Here is a 23,306-nt window from a genome sequence, read left to right on the forward strand (position 1 = left end):
CTCCAACTTCCGGAAGTTAGGAGTCTTAATTCTAAATAAATTATCACCATTGACTCTCTTTCTCTCTCTCTCGCAGCCGGTTGTTCTGCCTATAGATACTGAATGGATCTCTTCCCTGCAGATACAGACTGATAATCAGCAACACATACACAAAGTCAATCAATCAAGAGGAGGAGAAACAAGAGCAGCCGTTGAGTTATCTAGCCAGGGGCAACGATATGATTTCAGTACTGATGTGTTCTCACCAGTCTTCAGGTATATGCATGGCGACGATTATATTTTACACGTGCATTCTTATCCCGCTCCGTCAAATTAAACAGACTCTATATAGTACCGTAGTACTACTCACTAGTAGCAGTAGCAGGCTTGAGCCAGTAGAGAATATTGAGTATTGTAGCAGCCGTCGGAGGTCTCAGCAGCGGCGGCTTCTAGTGGCCTGCAGGTTTGAGAAGGTGCAGAAGGAGGACGTGTCCTGTTCCATCTGCCTTGTGGAATTGGAGAAAGAAGATGCGGTGAGCCAGCTCTCAAGGTGTATGCACGTCTTCCATACGGATTGCATTGACAAATGGATTCAGCGTGATCATTTTACCTGCCCACTTTGCAGGACCTCCATAGATTATTAACTTTTAGCCGTTCTTCGTTGTACTTTCATTTGCATTAATTTGATCATCTGGGTTCGATTTCGATGGTGGGGGTTGTAAGGGAAGCAGCCCAGTTCAAGTGAACTGGAGGGACATGGAAATTCAAAGAAAATAAAAAACTATATATCAATTCCTTCTAAATAGTCAATTTTTGTGAGAGTTCTGGATTAATGCGCAGCGGAGCAGAAGCAATCCAACGGGAGCCGGCAACGGAAACCTGCACGAAGGCACAAACGTCACCAGCCATGATGTAACTGGGTTGAATAAACGTTCCAGTAAAGCGTGTGTGTGTGTCCACATGCACACATACATGCATAAGAACGCAATTTTGGAAACTGAAAGAACTGGACAAAGGCATTTCAATGTGTGGACAGATATATGCATTTGATGGCCATGAGTTAGCAGTAGAGAGAATTACTGCTTCTCTGAATTGATAAAACAAAAGTTTGTTTCAACCTTTAAAAAATATCCATGTCCATAGACTGTACAAGCACGCCATCATCTTCCCACGTAACATCCTTGGCCTTCGGATCTTTTCCAATTAATTGCAGAGGCGCATCCAGGCGCGGTGGGTTCTGCACACATACAGCATTCAAGAAATTTAGCCATGCTTAATCAATATCGCACTTTCCAAGAACCAAAAGCGAAAACTGTTTGTGCATGAGAACACCAGGATAGAATTATTCCTCAAACACAGATGGGAACACTACCATGCAGCGTATGAGAGGCCAATTAATTCCACGGAAAAATGGATGTTGTTTGATTTCATTAGCACCAGTTTTCGATCCTAATCTGAAGGACGGGTCTCTGTTCAACAACGCATTAATCAATTGTCTGCCAGAAAGACTAACCTGGAAAATCAAGATAGGTCAGTATTAGTCCAGAAGCTTTAAGATTAATAATGACATGGACAAACCCACCTGCATTTATGCTTCAATATTAGTCATAAAGGAGATCTAATTTCAAGTTTTACTCCAATCATCCCTGACCTAGCGTTCCTTTTTAGAGTATCGATTCAATGTTCCAAGACCTCCCCTTATTGTGTTTTAAGAAAGTAAACTAGTACATGCAACAAATTAAGTTATTAGATGTCACCCAAAAAAAGAAACCATCATCATAGGGTGTCAGAACAGGAGTACTTGTTTCTTTTTCAAATTGTGGGATAACCAAAATCTCAAATATAGACTTCTTTTATAGGACGTGAGAAGCACCAATTAAGAGGAAAAAAGTAATTAGGTTAGGACAGTAAAGGAGAAAAGAAGAAACAAAATTCAAGAGCAAAAGGCTAATTCTTTCCCTTCTTAGAAAGACATTTCAGATCCAAGTGTAAAAATTCCCGATAATTACTGCTTCCTAGGAAACAGAAGTTCCTGGTGGCACCAACGTTGGCAATATTTAAGAAGAGCACTATTAAAAAGTCGACAAAATCTTAAGAACTAAATAGCAAAATAAATGCTATCTCACACAATTATGATAACATATTGCAAGTTAAAGATCTTACAGGGATGCTACTTGGAAAGGTGAGATCTTTGTGCAAAATGTTGGCAAATGTCTTTTGCCTGTTCTTTCCTCTGAAAGGTGTACGACCATATAGCATCTCATACAACAAAATACCTGAATTCCAAATTAAATAAAAAAAAATCATGAGAAAAGAGACAAGTCAAATAATGCATGATATTCAAGAGGCAAATTAAGCACAATCAGCACTTATCTTCAGAATGCAATTAATATATCTTTTACTGCAGGCCAAAAAACCAAGGCAAATTTTCTCACGCTGCATAAATCATCCAGTGACAGAACATGCAGCTTGCTAGCTATTTGTTTCAACCACCAAAAATGTAACATCACACGTGACTTAGTTATAGAAATTGCAATGCAGCGTGACAATGACTGTAGGGGCCAAAGCTCTTGAGCAGTCATTGAGCGGTCCCATCACTCACAAGTCACAACTTTGCTTCTTCATAACAAGTATTATATCTAAAAGGGAATGCAATTAGTAGCATGCCATTTAGCCTATCAGGTATGCATGATTGCAAACAGTTACAATCACGGTAAAGAGGACATCATCATCAAACTGTCAGGTATACTCAAAGAACATTGAATAATATGAACATGTGAAATCTGTGAAGAAAAAAACATTATGATGCCATCAATCAAGGACAAGTTATGTTACATAAAACTGGCAGCTTCAGAGGCTTATATTTGCAAGAAAATGGAAAATAATATATAAGGAAAGAAACAGTGGCCCAATGAACCCAATTAAACCAGTTGTGAAGAAAATGGGATACTTATAACATTTGTGTGTCATGTGTGCACGATATGCTTACCAAGAGCCCACCAGTCAATCGCACTGCTGTGGCCCATGCCTGTGATTATTTCCTGAAGTCAAGAAACTCATAAGAACTCTTATATGAATAAAAATGCAACGAAATGGCAGACATAATTCCTAGTTATGTAATAAACATGTTGTTTGATTGATTGATGCAAGATGAACGAGCACATGCAAGCTTGTTTCAAGTTGTGTTGAGAAAAAAATGAATACATGCATGCATATTTCTTTGCTAAAGCAAATCATTCAATCTTAGACTATGGTAAAAATTTGAGTGCAGATTTGAATTCCCAACGAAAGAAAATTAGCAATTACAGTGTTAATAACAACATTCTTCAAAAAATACTGTATCTTTTGAAGAATGTTGTTATTAACCCTGTAATTCTTTAGGAAAGAGACATGAACATAAAATTCTTTAGGGAAATCTAAAAGCTTGGCAGCCAATTAGAAACACTTGACCCCTCCAAATGGTTGTTTTAAACCCAACATAAATGGACATTAAACAACCCAACGGGAGACTCAATCCAGGAAAATTGCTCTGAAAAACTTCCGGTCTTTCTAGAACCTTGTGGAACATAACTTCCTTGGTAGCACACACATTAGATTATTTCAAGTAAACAATTGTATAAAAGTTCAGAAAATGTTAAATTCACCATACAGGAGCAATATATTCTTCAGTTCCAACAAAAGAATTTGATTGAGTTATTGGTTCTGCGACAAATGTTGGTGGTGCTTGACTCCTTGATCTTCTTCTTTTATTAGGTGGTGCATGCTTTATAATCTGCATAGCACAGTTGAATTGAACATGTAAAATGAGTCTTGATTCCCAAAATACAGTTTTAGAAAATCTGTAAACTTCTGATTCCAGTATTATCATGGCATGCATGGTTAAAGAGAAAAAAAATCTGAAAAAGTAAACGATATAAACATTTTCATGATTTTTTTTGGTGCAAGAATTGAATCGTGTAGAGTTACAGAATTGTATTGTGAAATAGTAAAAGTGTAAGAAGAAGAGTGTCAAATACATAGCAGAGAAGACATATTCGATTAACGTAACAATAAATGAAGACTTAAATAACTTCCAAAAACATAGATTAGAAAAATTGGAAAAAGTACGAAGGGAAGGATGGCCCTCCCACTATTCAAACATTTATAAAGAAGATAGGATGTAGTTGGAGTAATGAATAACAGTGGTCCATAGGTAGGAAGCCAAAATGAAAAAAAATATGTCAGAAACGAAACATATGATTTTTTTTAACAGGAAGACAGTGTTTATACTTGTGGTTTGCAGGATGTCAAGAATGACAAATCAAAGTCACTCAAGACAATATGTCCATCCTTCTGAAGAAGAATATTTTCAGGCTTCAGGTCCCGATAAACTATTCCTGTACAATGTCGTAAAAAAAACAAAGTTAAAATAAGAACCAGAAATAAAAAATTCCATACAATCAACGCAAAATATATATAATGATCATTAGAGAACCTTATTCTGTTGCATCTACGAGATGATTAAGTTTTTCTGGTTGATAGACCAACTTTGAAATTTAGGGTATCTACTAAGATGGTTTCCCAAAACAAATACTATATTGGCATAGAAGCATGACATAATGCCATTCAAATTATCTATTTAAATAAACTTAGATAGAAACCACATATATTGTCTGTAAATGCAGATAATGTGTTTCTTAATTTAACCATCCTTATGAACTCAATGGCATATTTGATTGTGAAATCCCATCCAAGGCACTTGCACCCATTAGCACATAATACAACATCAAACATCATTTCAAGTTTATTTGGAAGAAATGGGAAAGGTAAAGACAAATAAAGATTTGTATCACATCATAGCATTTATACAAAATGTTCAGAAGCATCAGGTATGAAAACACTTGCATTCATTCCCTTGTAGTTTGGCATACTTAAATCATGACAACTTGAAGAAACAAAATTTTAAAATGAGTTCTTATCATTTTTTTTCTGGCATTGATGGTAACACAAAATACTGAGCTCCAATCAAACAGGACTTAGGATGATAGCATGCTACTATGACGTCTAACAATATTCTGAACAGCACTTGCATGCATTCATCTTCATGGTGTTCTTTTGATTTATGACTTGAAGAAACAACTAAAAGATAATAAACTTAAACCAAAGCACAGAGAGTAAGGCATACACTTTCTGTTCACAAAGTACCTAAACAATGAAGATATTCCAAGCCAATCACAACCTCTGCAGCATAGAACCTGGAGAATAATAACAGTTGACAATTAACTAGAAGCTTGTTCATATAAGAGGCTGTGATGCAGAAGGCAGCAACTGATATTGGCCAGGTCAAAATGGTTTGGGGGACGGTTGTTTCAAAATTCTATGACATGAGTATTTGTTTGGTAAGAGAGCTCAATGATAAGGAAAATCTAGGGCTAAAAATCAGCTTGTGGGTAAAGCAAAAGAAAATCCTGCACCTTTGGGTTCATTAACCACATCCAAATTCTTATTATAACTTACATTTATTGCAAAGAAATTGTGCCACAAGCAACAGTTTTGGTTTCAAAATTGTGAACCTACAATTGGAAATGGTAAAAGTAGAAATGGCATTGGCATTTTAAGACATTAAATGGAGAACCAGGAGTACCTTGCAGATTCCTCATTGAATAATTTCATGGGTTGCTTGTCAAGCAATGCAAATAACTCTCCACCAGGAAAAAAGTCTGTTATCAGACAAACGTGTGTAGAAGTCTGACAAAATAAAGACGTATCAGTTTATTTCACAGTAAACAATAACTCAGTAAATTTAAGCAACAAATATTGAAATTTTCAGCAAGGGTGCTAGCGGTTTAACTAGGATTATGTGATGATCCATATAAATGAAGAAGAAACACAAAAGAAACCACACAAATTCATTTTAATACGAATTTAGAGTATGCATTCAAGCAATTATTTCCAAAAATGCACTAACTACATGTGCACACTGCACATTTAGGTATTTATATGTGAGAGCGTCCAACCAAAATTTTTAAGCTATTTGTTGGAGTCATTCCATGGTTCTAAATTGTGGGCATGGTGATGGTGCAGTTTCAAGCTTCATAGGTGTGAATCATTAAAAACAAAATAAAAATTAATTTACACAAGCACAATACTTGCAAGGGTGAAAAATTGTACACCTGTGTGTTTAACATTAATTAAAAGAAGGGTAAATTACAATGACCCCTTTTGTGCCCAAACTAGATAAATAACCTAAAAGTTTAAAGATATAATGGAAACCCTTTTTGTACCCAGATTATCCATACTAATGGGTGATTTTAAAATTAGTAAGGGGTTTTGTAATATTTGCTGAAATATAGAGAGGGTTTCAATCATATTTTTATACTTTTGTGTGGTTTGTGTAATTTTACAATAACTTAAAGGTGTTATCCAATTTACCCTTAAGAAAAAAAGACCACAAAGGATTTTATTCAACATCCATTAACATGACATAACCTCTTTTTTGGCCATTACGGGTGGGAAAATCTACACTAGTTGCAATGTAATGGAACCTTAAACATTAAGGGTTGTTAAAACACTGCCTGGGGGAGCAGGTGTTGTGAAAGTATGGCCATTTTCTATGTAAAACTTGCCAAACTTTACAACCACCAACAACGTGGACTATAATTTAACTAAATTAAGGACCACTAAGTCAACCTATTGTTGTTTTCTCCAAACCCTTTGTTGGCTTTATGAGTAATTGCAGAACCAGAAGCAGGAAGCAAGTATAAAATTTCATCAAATATGACACCACAATGGATGATGGCCCCAAGTATTTCCGAGTGGTAAGATGTTTTTCTTTTACTAGGAAGTGAGCAAACATGTTGAATGAAATGATGGGGGGGAAGCAACCAAAATTAAATTGCCCTTGAAACTTCTGGCATTTCAGCCAAACAATAATCTTCTACCATTTAGGCAACAGAAAGAGTTAACTAGAAGCACAATTTGCAGTAGTAGACAACTTAAGCATCTATTCATCAATTACAAAACAATTCATAAATACAAAAATAGGAATTTGGAAACTTGCATGTTAAAATTTCTGAAAGTAGGGAAAAAAAGTACAGAGTATCTCAAATGAGAATACCTGAAAAGAAGAATACAGTGTTGGAAGAAAAGGATGATCCAAGTGCGAAATGATTTCCCTCTCAATGCATGCTCGATGAACCTGTAAAGTAATCATAATAAGTGATGAGAATATACCTTTATGTTATCAAACATGAGTTGTTTTTGGCAGAGAAGATCTATGATGTTGCAGTTTCCCCATTCTGGGATATTGTGGTAATTAAATCATGGTAGGTTTTGAAGCATGCCCGTAGGCTTGCCTGCTTTCTGTGTATCCAAGTTAATATTTGAAATTTTTATTAGATAGGGCCATCTTAGTGGTTCTAAATTTTCAACCTTCAAAGGATAAGAAAATGAGTGTCAAGATCATCATGTAGTTTTCATTCTTGGCCAAAAGTATAAGTGATTGTTCAGCTTTGACCACTCTCCAAGTGTATGCATATATTTTCACATTAATAAATTTATTTGTTCCCCGCATAAAGAATTCCCTTTTGTATATCTTATAAACAATGAAAAATTTTCTATAACTTGAACATGGAACAAAACCACAACTGAAGGGGCATCAATATTGTACCACAAATGATATAGAGACCCTTGGACTTAGGACACAAAGGTGATTGGACAAGAAAATTGTATGTTCTCAAAGTACTTTTCATACAGTGAAAATGTTTAAATATGGAACATTTCAGAAACAACAGCAAAAAGATATAAAAGAAAAGCTTAAGCCAGTTTCAGGAATCATATATAAACAACACAAGTCATGTGCTATCACATAAGATATTAAATGAAATGATAAGAGTAGCTAGGTATCTCAGAAATAACTTCTGGTTCTTCACACCTTGTTACGGTTCAGCATTATAGATTTTTCCATTGCCTTCATAGCATACAGCTCCCCTGCGCCTTGCAGTTCCACTAAATGCACACTGAATTACATAAAAATGGTTTAACGTAAACATAGGAAATCTCTATGGACATGTGAACAGCAATGAGCTAGTCACAGTTCAAGCCAAAACAATCAACAGAAAGCCAGCACAAGAAAAGGCACAGAACTGTCATTGGTGTGGTAAAAAATAAAGATAAAAACTGTCATGATACTTTCTTCCACTACTTATTGCCAGTCTACATATACACACTAAAATTTGATGGAAATAAAAAATAACTAAAATTATAAATGAAAAAAGGAACCTCTCATGACAACCTATCGACCTAAATTAATAACAGTTATCAAGTTTACTAACTACAAGTTGCCTCATTCATTAGTTTTGACAATCCTTCCTCGCTTGAATTTTTACAGCAGAGACTAGAAAATTAATCAAACCAAATACAGCTTTCCAATGTACAATCACGATTCCAAGCAATACCAACATTAATCAAGACAAATACAGCTTTCCAAGGTACCATCATGATTCCAAGTAAAACCAACATTGCCTAGGCGAACAATAACAGAAAAGGTGAAAAATAAAAACAATTGAAGTTGGAAATAGAATGGAAGTCATAAATCACAACACAGATCCATGCACAATGCACCTATTTCAACCAAAAACCTAAAAAAGAGAAGTCAATACCTGCCAGTATCACCACAGCCCAAGGGTCTTATGGGCTTGAAATGATGTAGACCAATCTTTTCTCCACGGGAAGTGATCTGATACCAAATGGATGGGTTTTAATATGAAAAACAAGAAAAGTCAATAAAGAGACAAGCAATAAATAAACTGCTTCTGATTTCAGAGCTGTAAAGAAATATATGAATCTCTTACGAACCAATTATGAAGTGCAAAATCAGTTCAATTCAACATGCATTCATCACACAATGAATAATGAATGCCAATAAAGCAATCAATATAATCCATCTAAATAATAGAGAATCAAAAGGAAGACTTATAGATGTCTTTCATGATTTATGAGCATAACTATTCTCTATCTGACTCCAAAAAGTTGGCTAGCATGGATTATTTTACATCTAGAAGCTGGAATCCTTATCATTATTACTACTTCTGCTGCTTTGTAGTGAAGTCCACTTTAGAGTAATTTATTAATTCATTCCTCCACTGAAGTAAATGAAATAAAGTTCATAATTAAATGAAATAAAGCACGTGATAAGTATCTCTACTGCTTGGTCCTAGACATCAGATAGTACCACGCTACTAGCACACAATCTTTCTTTAGCATTTATTGCACCTGAATCCTGCAACTCATCACTTCCCCATTTCATTTTTCCAAAAAGAAAGCAGGGACATTAATTAACATGAAAAAAAAGCAGAATTTTAAACATCAGGCATTAACACAAAACTGATCGTGTTGTGTCACTGCATGAATTACAGAGTTTCACTTTAGATGTAGGTTTAACCCAAACAAATTGATGCACACTGTGCAATATGTAGAATTGAATATCATTGCAGTATGAAAATAGTAGGTTAACTTGATTGATCAGCACCTTCTGAATTGCAGTCCAAGAAGGACTATTCTTTTTGTGAGGCCGTGGAAAGACAGGTTGAGAATGAATTGCCCACAAATCTTCAGGTCTCTGGAAAATATTAGAGGACATAATGGCATGAACAATGACATAACTACAATTTCTCAAAAAGTAAATGACTTTTCAGAGAAGACATAAAAAGTTTAGGTAGCATGAAAATGGAAGTCAGAGAATAAATTAACTGTTGAAAAACTATGCCAGCCTACACATCACACACCATTTAAATGAGCTGACTTTCTAATAGCATTGCAAAATTTAGTATTAAATCAGCCCAATTTGTGTACTAAGAATCTAAAATTATACATATTAAGATCATTTATAAACCCATGAACTCAATGAATTTCTGTAATTTGAGCATAAATTAAGATTTCTGTAGTTTTTTTTTCAAGTGATTCCCAACACATTAAATTATGGATTTCATAATATTCTGAAGCAGTGAACATAGTCCATTTTGTTTTATTTGTTTTGAAAATTTAGAGATTATCAGTCATCAATTTCAGCAACCAAGCAATTTGTTACACTGCATATCATCATCCTCGCAATTCATCCATGTGCTATTGAGAATTTAAAACACAGAAAGCTCAAAGAAAGAGGCAGATAATCATTTGGACGAAGGTAAATGACATCAGCTAGTTATCAGTCTTAACCTGAAGAGGAAAGAGTACCTTACCAAGTTGGCATCAGGAAGTTCTCGAACAGCTTCATCCACATTTTCTGCAGTAGCTTTAACCTGATAAAGAAGCACATGTAAAAGAATTAAAAGCTTGTGGGTGTTAATGGACATGGCAGATTTCTACGAGCATTAGATCCACTATAAAATGTTTTTTCAAACATGTTTGAGAGCTAACCCAATTTCAGATTTTCACGCAACAGTTCTTCAAATTCATAGTTTTATGCAACAAATATACAATAATTTGGTTAGTTTCTAACTTGTGATTTTCTTGTCGCTGTGGCTAGATAGAGTATAAAATGGCAAACCAAAACATTAGTTGTTTATAAAATGATAAAGGGTATGAGGAGGGTGGTTTCAATTGTCATTAGAGATTACAAGAGGAGACAAGTGAAACAGCATAGTCTTAACTGTGAAAAGAACATAGAGGAAACTAGTGAATATCTAGAAGAAATCCAAAGGCACAGTTTAACGCTATTCTGGGTGTCCTAATTACATCTCAACAAATAGTATAATATGGGGACTCTTATTTCTGTGTTTGGTCAATTTATCCAAATCACTAATTACAAATCCTGATTTCAGCAAGCTAGTTCAATTTTTTAGCTTATCTAAAATGAGTGGACACTATGAAGTATGAACCATGATGTCTACCAACAAAGGAAAAGCGACGGAAGGAACCACATACCAACTTAGCACTTTGTAGTTCTGTTGCCTCTGACAGGCGGTTTTGCAGTGGTTCCACATGATCACTTCCATCCAGTTGAACACCAATGAAGTATTGAAGTTCACCCTACATAAAAAAGGGGACTCATAGCTAAAAATCAGACCACAAGATTCCCACATAACTGCTTGAAAATGAGGGTAATTATTGTTGGATTAAGTCCCACATGAAGGAGGCAGGAGAAAGAACGAGATAAGAGACAACAGTATAATGACAAAGTGGTTAACCATTTTAGTGTGGAATCAACCCAACAATAGAGAGAGAGAGAGAGAGAAGCAAAATTCTCAATAAAAACCCTACAACATTATAGCCTAAGACTATTGGTGAAGAAAAAGGAAAGAGAGATCTTGATTCACCAAGGGCATCTATCTGGTAAGTGTGGACGTCCACTGCTCAAATGTTCTAGATTGATTAAAAGAATCCATTCAGATGGATTTTCCTTGGTAAAATTATCATTACCTCAAAAAAAAAAAAAAAAAAGATTGAGGTACATGGTATGTTACAGGGATCGTGCATGAATAAAAAAAAAAGGCTGGGTATGGTGAGAACACAAGCACAGTCTGCAGTAAGAGGATTGTTGGTTCACATGACAACCTCGGGAAAGGATAAATGGTTGCAAGTGCGGAGTGTTGGTGCAAGTCTCAGAACTGGAAGAAAGAAGGAAAAAGGACAAGATTAGGCCAAGGGCCAAGACACCAACATGATTAACCAGTTTAGTTTAGAGAGCCAACCGCACAATAACTACAGACTAACAAGAATTACAGCCCAAGATCAACCAAGAAACTCAAAGAATTGTCTACAATAACAATCATATACCTTTTGGTCACGCATAGGCTGCAAGTGAAATAAGTTCCAGAATTTCTTTCCTGCATGAAATGAAACATAAAAATTCATCATGATGATTAAAAAAAAAAAAAATGACTACATATTATGTCTTTAACAAGGGGCAATAAAGTTTCCTCCCAAAGATTGTATCATAGAAAATTTGCCAACAGATGATGAATTCTCTCTCTAATATTCAAGGATTAATGAGAAAATTGTGACATTCAGCTAAAAAAGGTGTGCATTTGCAACATCATGAAATTGAATTCACATACTTACCACTCTTGGTATAGTTGATCAACTGAACAGTGATTTCTCTTTGTTCTCTTATAGCATCTCTTACCTTTGAGACAGTTGCTTGATCTGTCTCAGGTCCTTGAAGAAACCTGTATAATTGACAAGGCAAAGTAGAATAGTGTGTTAATTGTTGACAAAGTACATGGTGCAAAGAATAGAAGGGAGTTAAACTGATGCTGTTATGTTTATGTAATTTGTATAGGAAAGGAAATTTTAAACATCAGTGTTCAATTTTTAGCAGCAAATGTTTCCACAAAAAATTACGAAATATAGGCATGATATAATCATGAGAATCAGCATAGATCTGTTCTTGATATTCTTCTTGGCTGGTCAACCAGTCAACTGTAAATGAAGTCCTGCCAATTCTGGTGTTTTGAAAACATTGCAAGTAATAACATGTTCTCTTAACTTTCTCCCTGCCTCTTTAATACTTTGAACCATCGATATCCAAAATTTTAAGCAGAAGTCGCTAATTTATAGTTTTATAATGGTATATTATTTCCTAAGAATTCCAAAAATATTAACACACGAGGGTACTCTTTAAGGCATATAATTGAAAGATAAACTGAAGAAATCGTTGATTAATGAGGAACACAAAGTAACATCATGTTTATTTGGGAAAGACATGAGAGGAACTGGTTGGGCATGAGTACTATATGTAAAAAATAGAGTACGACTTGAAGGCAAATTAAGTGGGAGGCATGTGCAAAAAACAGAAGATAACACTCAATGAAGACAGAAAATGTACTGCATTTCATACCGACAGTTTCTTCCCAAAATTTCTTCTCTAGTGTATTCTGTTAGTTCAAGAAAGCTATCAGAAGCAAATATCTGCACAATAAAGCTGAATTAATATAACATGCTGGTGTAAGGCTGCAAATATGCAGATCAAGTTTTCTTGCAAGGAGTATAATGCTAACATGGAGAAAGAACAGAGCATATATTTTATTTCATGGATTGAAAAGAATGGACACTAGGGTTGATAGCAATTCAAATGCAAAAAAAAAAAAAAAAATGTTAAACATGTATTGATTTCATAACCCCGCTAGTTTGTAGGTCAGTTTTCCAAAGAGGGATGAGCATGAGGGCAGTGTATCAGAAAAAGCCCATGATCTATTGTACTTGTTCAGTTTACTTGTTGGATTAGTGCATCAAGTTGTGGAGCAAAGCTGGAGCAGTGCAACTAACTGACTTGGATGAGAAATCCTATGCGCATTCAATGTTTCCAATATGGGAGACACAAGTGTGTATGCAGACACACTGTGGACTGTGATGTACAGAGATAGTCTAACTAGCTGTTTTGGAGGTACTTGTATTTGGGACAGGGTGTGGAGGAAGCACTACATTGTACTATTCAGTTCTTTAGTCAAATTTCCTTCTTTTTTTTTTTTTTTTTGATGAATTATAGTCAAAATCCCATGCCTTCATTGACCTTGAGTCAACTAACTAATGTAAATCTTTGAGTTCTTTTCATTCACAACTGTTCTACAAAACTTTTTGTGCTCTATCCTCGCACATGAAATTTAGTGTAGCAATCAAACATGTAAGAAAGCATATACGAGACAGAGTTATCCATTTCTACATTACAAGCTCCTCCTCTTCCCCTCGTTTAAAAGTTTATGAGTTGATGTGAAAAAAAGCTTTTGAATCCAGTGCTCTGGCGTGAATGCAAGAAGGTTTTAGATAGCAGACTAGGTGGCCTATTCCTTTACTCGTGCACTCAAAACAGACTTTGAAATTCAAGACTTATTGGACAATGATGAGAAAAATAGTACGAAGAAAGTATTAAAACTGACTAGATGCCTTACAATGGGGTTATCAGGAAGCCTAGGATCTGTGATCACAAAATTCTTTTCAATGCGTTCCAATGTGGTAGCTAAATCAAATCCTTGGCGTGTATCCCTTTCCCATTCAGCACGGTCCCAGCTGTCAGAGCGTTCAATGTCTTTAGTCATCAAAACCTCTGGTTCAATAGGTGGTGGTTCTTCATGCTTTTCTGCAGAATGTGTAGACTTAGATTTGAACCTGAGAAGAAGAAAGGATGATATCGCACAAGTGATATATCTATTTAAAATTTTAGAGAATGATGTAGATGTAAGTTTAGTGAGGCAAACACAGCGGGAAGGTGGAGCAGCCAGACTAACCCCATCAAGGAAATGCGAGATGATTTTCTTGAGTTTTTGGCAGCGTCAGGAAAGGTAGTGGGGGATTGAGAGACATTAACCGGAGTGAGTCTACCAGGTGCGGTGACATTGCCAAGATCAATGGATTTAGGGAGAACATAATCGAGGTTGCCAGAAGTTTCATGGCTCACAGTGCGAGAGTGAGATTTGGGGTGCTTGACAGTTTGGACAACTTCAGTCATGGAATCTAAAGCCTTAGCCTTCTGACGAGCTGACAAGTTCAAGAAGCAGAAGAATCACGAATCAATTTTCATGGATATACGACTGTATTTTAATAAAGAAAAAAAAACAGAAAAATGGGGAAATCAATCAACTGTAGATACCATCGTAGCGGATTAAAGACTTGGGCAATCCATTTGGGCGCAAGGCCTTGTCGTTAACACCTTCCGTATATTTGCTGACCTCCACCTGCATTCTGCGCTCACCAAAACCAAAATGACGATAATGTTTTACTGCTAATCTATACAATTTGATACAAGTTCATCCAATTAGATTATTGATCATTAAGAGAGAGAGAGAGATTAAATATGAAGCGTACCCAATGAATTTGATAGTGTTGCCATGATCATCCTTGATAGGGGTGACGGTGAGAAGATTCCAGAAAGGAGTGCCATTCTTCTTGTAGTTGAGAAGCCTCCCACAGTAACTTGTCCCATTCTTGACGGCATCTCGTATCTTCGCCACTTCATTATGGTCCGTGCCTGCGCCTTGCAGAAACCGGCTGCATTTGCAACATACACACACGACGAGACGAGACGACTATTCAATTAATTTGTTTTAAAAATCAAATCACAGTAACTAATTCTTCGATTTAATCAACGATACCTAGCTACAGTCCTAGTCCTAGGGGCGGGTCTCCTCCTCCTTCCCCTCCGTTTCCCTCTACTGCTCACCGTTTCTGTGCTTTGTATTTATTTTATTTTATATACTTTTTCCTAATTTGTTCTTTTTTTAAATTAAAAAAAAAAAAACCGATGTTTTATATACCAGTTCCCTCCTCCTCCTCCTCCTCCTCCAACTACTACTACTATAGGCTTTAACCGGAATCGGAATCTTAAGGGGAAAGGTTAACCGTTTTTCAACTGAAAGGTTTGGTAGTGGATGGCTAGCTCACCAGTTCCTTCCGATAACTTCTTTCGAAGAATAGCCGGTCATGGTAAAAAAACCACTGCTTGCATACATGATAGGGTAGTCTGGTTTGGTGGCATCAGAGACCACGAACGTTTGCTGCAATGTTGCCAGAGCATTCTTCAGCTCCTGGGATACCCTCGGAACGATTCCTCCTGCTTCGCTTTCCTCTGATGTCCTCGTCGACTCCACCATAAATGAGTTTTTTTTGCTTCTATTTCCTCCATCCTCCTGTTCTGACCCAGTTGCTATAGCTTTGAAACTACGTTCTCCTACATCTGACCTCAAAACTATTCCCCATTCTGCAGTCCTTTCTGCAATGCTAGCTCCGGTTAGTATCTTATTTGAATAGGAGGGGGAGGATTGTCCTATAGAAGATGAGTTGTTATGATCGGATGAGGTGCCTTGATCTTCATCTTTTCCAGTCCCAGTCCCGTTCGATTGATCTGTTATGGAATCATCATGATCAGAAGTGTTCTTGGACTTTCTTTCAAATGTCATCCGCTTGTTCACAGCCTCTCTGCCGCTACCAGAAGTTGCATTAGTAGCTGGAGATGATCCGGATCCCTCCTCCACTACTTGGACATCTTTTGATCTAGTGCCAGTAACATTATTATCATTATGAGGATCAAAACCCTCTATTGATCTCTGCGCTTGATCGTCCGTGGAAGAATTCACCTTTGGTTTGTCCATATTTAAATTTCTGATCTTTAGAAATCACCTATGTGCCAAAATTATGGAAAAAAAAACAAGTCAGAGAAGAATGTTACACACGTTAGTAACCTGGCACATGCTCTATCAAAATAAATTGAAAGCTAGCTAGCTAGCTAGTGCTATGAACTAAGAATTGAGTTTCCAAATTCCAACAGAAAACATCGGGCTGAAAATTCTGAATTCAAAAGCAATTAATTTGAGGAAGCATCAAGCAAACAGTGCTGTAGAATTCACGGTGTGCTGTCCATGGATCAAGTAATCACAAAATTCTGGAAAAAATGCTGCTAATTAAAAATGGCAGTGAAAGGTACAGCAGAGATCAAAAGACTACGTCAAGAAACTGGAAACAGTAAGATATGCTGTAAAGGTACAGTTTAGTTTGATATTTCTACAAAGATTTGATCGACTACTTAAAGAATAAGAAACAGTGTATTTATTACAAGCATCCCTTAAAATTCAGCCATATGTATTTGTATAACACTATTTTATATAGCTCTATCAGTACATTGAATACTGATAGAACAGAAGAGCTGAACAGGAAATTAAGGAGAATGAGGTGGGAGCATAGTGCCAAATGGACCTTAAGAAAACAATAAAGGAAGGCATGGTATAGCATAGAGCGCGGGGAATATTCATTGAGAAGGTTCTCACGTAATTCAGATCAACGGCAACAGTACAGAATCAGACTTCAAGGGTGGCTAGCTAGCTCTTCTCGTCGGCCATGAATCAGCCATATTTGCAGCTCGTTCGTTAATTAATAATTCACAGAAACTGGACGTCAGCCAGCCACAGGGAGCTAGAATAAGGGCTTTTGATTTTAGTAATTAAGCTGTTAGCTAGCTAATCGCCGGCCCTTTTATCTCTGTCAGCACTGCAGTAGTGTACTCCCGCGTGTGCGCAGTAAATGAAGTGATAGTTTCTTCCTTGTTTTGAGTTCCAAATGGAAGCATTATCAGGTGGGTGTGGTGGAAATCAGATAACGTTCCGTTTTCACCATTAATGGAACGTCCCCAACTATCTTGTCCCCTTCTACACGCAGTGAGTTAATATAACTTACCCAAAAAAAAGAGTTAATATACCGTGCGGGTTTTGAAAAAGTAATGGATGAACACTAAGTTTTATTAACATATTTAAATGAGGCCACAAATTCTCGATGGGGCGTTGTTTCGAGATAAGTTTCGCCATGGCGGTGCTTGGTATGCTTTTTAGTTGGAGGTTTTAAAATTTAATTTTTTTAAATTAATTGTTTTTAATTTTTTTAAATTTATGATATTAAAAATAAATTTTAAAAAATAAAAATTATTATTTTAATATATTTCTAAAAAAATAATTTTAAATAAATTATTATTATTATTATTTAAAACATCCTGTGAATTTTATTTTTATCCTTTATTTTTTTGACACATATAACTAAATTAGGAGAGCCTCAAATTATTTTGTTTTGGTTTTTGTATATGGTACTTGAAAATATAATAATAATTGTATTAAAAAATTATTTTTAATATCAATATATATATATATATGGTGTAATTGTATTTTTGGAGACTTAAATCAAGTTTTCGTACACGTAGTAGCTAGATCCTTCAATTGTCACCTTCCATCACCTATCTGTAGTCTTCGACGTGGCACAGAATCAATAAAGGACCGATGGATTCATTTCTGATCTCTCGGTCTCATTTCTTTGCAAAAATTTCTTACAGGAAAAAAAAAAAATCAAATACATAGGAACGTCCACATCAGGTGAGGTCCGACTGTAGATAGCAGGTAAAAAAATGCAAGGTGGTCCAGTAGTCGTGGCATCAGTTGCAGCCACGAAAGTCCTTGGTACTCACGTGGCTACGTGCCGATATGTGGGTCTCGGCTTTCCCCGAAGCTGAGTGGTGACCGTGTCTCCTTCCACAGATGATGTTTGATAATCTGCCAAGAAGTCACTGTCCTCCCCGTCCCTCTCCCTCTATGTCAAGGCTAGCTGTTAAGAAAAATGCATACACGCGCAGGAACGAGTCGTGCTTTTAGGTCTTAAAAAAAAATTATTTTATTTTATTTTATTTTAAATTAATATGTTTTTTATATTTTCAAAATAATATTAAATATAATTTTTAAAAAATAAAAAAATATTTTTTTAATATATTTTAAAATTAAAAATATTTTAAAAAATAATATAGTTATATTTTCAAACACGCGCTCTTCGTTGTCCAGCCCCTCATTTCTTCAAGATGTAAACTTGATTATTGTATCGATATCCCATCACGTGTCTGGTCGAATTCTTTTTTCTTTTCTTTTTTTCTAGATATATCTACTTTACATTAGATTGATTTTTTTTGCGAGGATAGGAGTAATGTGGATGTTGCTTTCAAAAAAAAAAAAAGTAAATTATAAATTTTTTTAATAAGATAAATATGTTATATATTAGGAAAAATATTAAAGATTTATTTTAGTTTGAAATTGAATTTTTTATGTTTTAATTGGTTTAAAACAATAAAATTAAATATTAATTCTTTTCAAAATTTGTTATTAATATCACGAGAGCTATACATAAAATCAATTAAAATAAAACATTAAACTTAGTCTTAAATAAACTTAATATAAAAAATTAAATTGTAAATAAAAAAAGTTAATTGAAAAAAAAAACATTAGGAGTGACAATGCAATCTACAAGGGCTGTTACCTTTCTCTTGTATTGCATTTTTATTTTTTTAGTATTTTTTTCATTTCATGTTACCTTGTATGTTTATAATTTTAAATACTATTTTATAGTTTATTGAATATTCATTTTATAAAATCAAACTATAATTATTAAATAGGAAGTAAAAACATCCAGTATAATAAAAAAGAAAAGCTGCAAAAAGAGAAAAACAAGTTTGACCTTTGTTGCGTTTACATTGTTTTTTTTTTTAATTTTTATTGTTTTACGTGTAGTTACAAAAATCTCAATTAAAAAAAAAAAAAGATTAGGATGAATAAGAAATTGAGGTGGTTACTGTTACCCCAAATTTTTGCACTGTGATGACAGTCAATGTTCCCACAACCGGACCAAGTTAATTCAGCCATAATAATATTAACAAATACAACCAGAAACTTTCGTTTATTATATTTATATAATTTATGCCAATATCAATGATGTTTTAAAAAAAAATTAGAAATATATTAAAATAATTTTTTATTTTTTAAAATTAATTTTTAATACAAATAAATTAAAAAAAATCTGAAAATAAAAAAATTATTTTAAATAAAAAATTAAAATTTTAAAAAATACATATATAATACATTCCCAAACAACCCTAAAAATGAGTCATCTGATTCAAATATTTCAATATACAATGGGCTCTATATGGCCCAATATTGATCGCAGAATGAAGTGGTCAGGCCCATTTATGCCCGGCGAAGCCGTCATGCCCGTCTCGCCACAGGCGTCCTCGATTCCAAACAACGAAAAGAAAGCAGTGCAGTGCAGTGTTACATTAAGTATATTTTAATTCTTCTTCTTCTTCTTCATCATCATTTGTTCTTCGGTTTTGTTTGTTGATTAATCTCTGCAAATGCTCATTTAGTTTGTTTTTTTCTGTCGTTTTTGAATATTTCTATTATTATTTGATTTGCTTTAGTTTCTCTTCTTCGATTTACTCCGTTAGGTAGTTTGTTGGTTTCCCCACTATGCTTGTACTGGTTGCTAGTAATACCTGGCCATGAGCATCGTTGTTCCTTTCTTCCATTTTTTTTCTTTTAGGGTTTAGGTTTTTGCTCCGGCTTTTAATTTCAAAGACCTCTTATGTAATAAATTGATAGAAAATTAAATAATTAATCGACAAATCTAATTTCAGTTTAGGGTTGTGCGGCTGCAAGTAGAGAGATCCGTGTATCCATAATAATTAATAACTAACAATGGACACTGGTGGCAACTCTCTCCAATCCGCTGCTCCTGACGGGGTTAAGAGAAAGGTTTGCTATTTCTACGATCCAGAAGTCGGCAATTACTATTATGGCCAAGGTCACCCCATGAAGCCCCACCGCATTCGAATGACCCATGCTTTGCTTGCCCACTATGGTTTGCTTCAGCACATGCAGGTCCTCAAGCCCTTTCCTGCTCGTGACCGCGATCTTTGCCGCTTCCATGCTGATGATTATGTCTCTTTCCTCCGCAGCATCACCCCTGAGACCCAGCAGGACCAGCTCAGGCAGCTGAAGCGCTTTAATGTTGGTGAAGATTGTCCTGTCTTTGATGGCCTCTACTCCTTCTGCCAGACTTACGCTGGTGGCTCTGTTGGGGGTGCCGTCAAGTTAAATCACAACCTCTGTGACATTGCTGTCAATTGGGCTGGTGGCCTCCATCATGCTAAGAAGTGTGAGGCTTCTGGTTTTTGTTATGTCAATGACATCGTGCTTGCAATCCTGGAGCTTCTTAAAGTGCATGAGGTTTTTTACCATCCCTCTCTCAGCTATAGACGCTAACATGGTTGCTCAATATCACCTTTAAAAATGCCCGGTTTTTTTTTTTTTTAGTGAAGCATTGGTTTAATTCAATCTCTTCTAATCGCTACTCCAAAATTGAACGGCACCTATTGTATCATTATTTTTTCTCTTAGGTTTTCAGGTCTAATCTTATAATCGGATTTTTTTTCTTTCCATGTCTGTGCAGCGTGTTCTGTATGTGGATATCGACATTCATCACGGTGACGGTGTGGAGGAAGCATTTTACACCACTGATAGAGTCATGACCGTTTCATTCCATAAATTTGGAGATTATTTTCCTGGGACTGGGGATGTACGTGATATTGGATATTCAAAAGGAAAATACTACTCTCTTAATGTTCCGTTGGATGATGGGATTGATGATGAGAGCTATCATTTCTTGTTTAAACCACTAATTGGAAAAGTAATGGAAGTTTTTAAGCCGGGCGCTGTGATTCTCCAATGTGGTGCGGACTCATTATCTGGCGATAGATTAGGATGCTTCAATCTTTCAATCAAGGGCCATGCAGAGTGTGTTAAATTTATGAGATCTTTTAATGTGCCATTATTGCTATTGGGGGGTGGGGGCTACCCCCTTCGAAATGTTGCTCGCTGCTGGTGCTATGAGGTATGATTTTCTTGGTAAATGATCCTTTGTTGTTTTGCATTTGAAACGTATCTTTCTCAATTATTTATGAATTTGATTTGAATTAATTCCTTTAATGTCTTCTTTTAACCTACTACGTTTTTGATGCGTCTAATACATGACAGACTGGAGTTGCACTTGGAATAGAAGTTGATGATAAGATGCCTCAGCATGAGTATTATGAGTACTTCGGTCCAGATTATACTCTCCATGTTGCCCCTAGCAACATGGAAAATAAGAATTCCCACCAGGTACTAGAGGAAATACGGTCTAAGCTCCTTGATAATCTTTCAAAGCTTCAGCATGCACCGAGTGTCCAATTTCAGGAAAGAGTACCTGATACTGAGCTTCCGGAGGTATCCTTCGCTTATTTTTATAAAGACAAAATAGGTGGCATTGATTCTAATTGTTCTCACAATTCACAACTAAGATTTTACAGTTTATCTACTTGGGCTTCACATTAAAACTCTTTTTAATAGTCTAGGGTTAACTTGTTTTATAGTTCATGAATAGAATCATGTCTGCTAATTGATACTAAACAATATGTCATGATTTATTGAGAATGATCAGGCAGAAGAAGAACAGAATGAAGCAGATGAGAGATGGGATCCAGATTCCGACATGGATGTTGATGAAGAACGGTATCTTTTGTTCTACCAAAAAAAAACAAGTTTTTATAGATTATTTTATGTCTGCTGTTTACTAATTTACCTGTATTTACAGCAAGCCATTACCAGGCAGAGTCAAGAGAGAAATAGTCGAAGCTGAGCCAAAAGAGTCGGTACGAAGAACTACAATTACCTCTTTATCTTTTCAGAATTTTAAATTCATGATGTTGGCCTATGAGTGGACTTTTCCTGATTACTCATCAACTGTCTTAACCCATAACCTTAACAAGATATCCTTTTTCTGGTTCTGAAAGGGGAGAAATAATTTTGATAGTTAGCTTTTGAGAATTTATCCCAGGTGAATTTGGCAGGAAGAAGTTGCATCATCTGCTTTCTTCAATCAATGATAACGCTAATGCTGCTGTAACGATAAAAAAAAAAAAAAACTTTTTTTTTTTTTATTATCTTCCTTCAACACAAGATCTCCTAGTGTTTTTTTCCCAGAAGCAAGATTACAAAATACTCATCCGTACATCTTCCAGTTTTGAATATTTTCACATTCCTTTTCACAGGAGGGCCAGAAAGGAAGTTCTGGGCATGCTAGAGGCTTTGATACAACAATAGCCGAGAATGCAAGTGGAAAGGTGAGATTAATGCGCACTCCTGCAAGAAAAATCGAATGTGAAACACAATGCGATACTGTTTATAGATTATTCAGCACACAAAATTCTCAAGGGGACTTGCTTCTATTGATCACAAGTTTTACTGATTGGCATAATCTCATGCAGGCTGTGGATGCTGGTCCTAAGCAAATTGATGAGGCAGGTGTGAGAGTTGAGCAGGAGAATGTGAACAAGGCATCTTCTGATCAGATGTTCTCCAAGTCATGAGTAAAAAGTACCATTCCACAAACTGTTCTAAGTTTGTGTATGGTTTCTCGAGCTCTGCATATACGAATACACACTTGTAAAAGCCTGAATCCTGAATGGTTTCATCTCTGAATACGGGTTATTTAATTAATGCAATGTGTACTGGATATTATGGAAACTTCGAATTGAAATTCAAAATAGAGAAAAAATATATAATGGAATTCGATGATTTTTTCTTCTTAAATAATTAGTGATGAAAATTGTGATTGTTCTACCTAGAAGCAGCATGTTGTTGGATCTCCCAGCGCGTATGAAGAGTGTATTTGGGCACAACACCCCTACAGAAGATTGAAGCCATTGAAAGTGGAATTCACACCAGATTCATTGGTGACCCCTGCCACTGTGAAGCCACCCTTACTTGGATTTCCCAGCATGTATAAGAATAGGTAGACGCCAGGGTCTGTGGAATCAAAATGGTCAGCCACTGGTCGGCTACGGTCAGGCCATCTTCTTACTCCTATCTCTCTTCTAGATTTTCTGACGTGTGCACTAGAAGCTATAATTCAAATTTTAACGGTTTTTAATGGAAGGATATATTTAAAAATGTAGGAATAGTTGTTTTTTTAAATATTTTTTATTTAAAAGTATATTTTATTTTATTTTTAAAAAATTA

General features: G+C 35.6%; 2 protein-coding genes across 5 annotated transcripts; one reads left to right on the plus strand and one right to left on the minus strand.

Moving 5' to 3' along the window:
- Positions 1-165: 165 nt before the first annotated feature.
- LOC105137004 (phototropin-2-like) lies at positions 166-16,855 on the minus strand. Of its 2 annotated transcripts, none has more exons than XM_011042549.1 (24): positions 16,642-16,855; positions 15,334-16,068; positions 14,758-14,940; positions 14,543-14,634; positions 14,181-14,430; positions 13,845-14,061; positions 12,797-12,867; positions 12,019-12,125; positions 11,734-11,783; positions 10,882-10,986; positions 10,197-10,256; positions 9,488-9,577; positions 8,619-8,695; positions 7,892-7,976; positions 7,076-7,156; positions 5,603-5,706; positions 5,164-5,213; positions 4,249-4,355; positions 3,629-3,751; positions 2,969-3,020; positions 2,143-2,255; positions 1,352-1,492; positions 1,098-1,216; positions 166-858 (listed from the first exon to the last, which is right to left on the minus strand). In XM_011042549.1, exons 2-23 carry the CDS (start codon positions 16,038-16,040, stop codon positions 1,100-1,102), a joined length of 2,982 nt encoding a protein of 993 aa, XP_011040851.1. In that variant the 5' UTR covers positions 16,041-16,068; positions 16,642-16,855; the 3' UTR covers positions 166-858; positions 1,098-1,099. The 2 variants fall into 2 exon arrangements, with proteins under 2 accessions (XP_011040851.1, XP_011040852.1); XM_011042550.1 differs by having other exon boundaries at positions 16,713-16,787.
- A 2,571-nt stretch (positions 16,856-19,426) lies between these two features.
- Positions 19,427-22,880, plus strand: LOC105137005 (histone deacetylase 19). Of its 3 annotated transcripts, none has more exons than XM_011042552.1 (8): positions 19,427-19,526; positions 19,883-20,474; positions 20,698-21,138; positions 21,282-21,512; positions 21,727-21,797; positions 21,880-21,937; positions 22,337-22,408; positions 22,553-22,880. In XM_011042552.1, the coding sequence occupies exons 2-8, from the start codon at positions 19,944-19,946 to the stop codon at positions 22,652-22,654; spliced, it is 1,506 nt and encodes a 501-aa protein (XP_011040854.1). In that variant the 5' UTR covers positions 19,427-19,526; positions 19,883-19,943; the 3' UTR covers positions 22,655-22,880. The 3 variants fall into 3 exon arrangements, with proteins under 3 accessions (XP_011040854.1, XP_011040855.1, XP_011040853.1); XM_011042553.1 differs by having other exon boundaries at positions 19,436-19,526; positions 19,888-20,474; XM_011042551.1 differs by having other exon boundaries at positions 19,478-20,474.
- Positions 22,881-23,306: the final 426 nt, after the last annotated feature.

This window comes from Populus euphratica, unplaced genomic scaffold (assembly GCF_000495115.2).
Source record: "Populus euphratica unplaced genomic scaffold, PopEup_1.0 scaffold61.1, whole genome shotgun sequence".
In the NCBI taxonomy this organism is placed as follows: domain Eukaryota; kingdom Viridiplantae; phylum Streptophyta; class Magnoliopsida; order Malpighiales; family Salicaceae; genus Populus; species Populus euphratica.

What these genes read in the sequence shown, in the direction of transcription:
- LOC105137004 (XM_011042549.1), bottom strand. Translation starts at nt 16,040, where the DNA reads ATGGACAAACCAAAGGTGAATTCTTCCACGGACGATCAAGCGCAGAGA. An exon ending in AACTACAAAGTGCTAAGTTG is followed by an intron (nt 10,257 to 10,881) that starts GTATGTGGTTCC and finishes CTTCTTTATCAG; the next exon opens with GTTAAAGCTACTGCAGAAAA. An exon ending in TTCAATGAGGAATCTGCAAG is followed by an intron (nt 5,214 to 5,602) that starts GTACTCCTGGTT and finishes ATTATTCTCCAG; the next exon opens with GTTCTATGCTGCAGAGGTTG.
- LOC105137005 (XM_011042552.1), top strand. Translation starts at nt 19,944, where the DNA reads ATGGACACTGGTGGCAACTCTCTCCAATCCGCTGCTCCTGACGGGGTT. An exon ending in CTGATACTGAGCTTCCGGAG is followed by an intron (nt 21,513 to 21,726) that starts GTATCCTTCGCT and finishes GAGAATGATCAG; the next exon opens with GCAGAAGAAGAACAGAATGA. An exon ending in ATGGATGTTGATGAAGAACG is followed by an intron (nt 21,798 to 21,879) that starts GTATCTTTTGTT and finishes CTGTATTTACAG; the next exon opens with CAAGCCATTACCAGGCAGAG.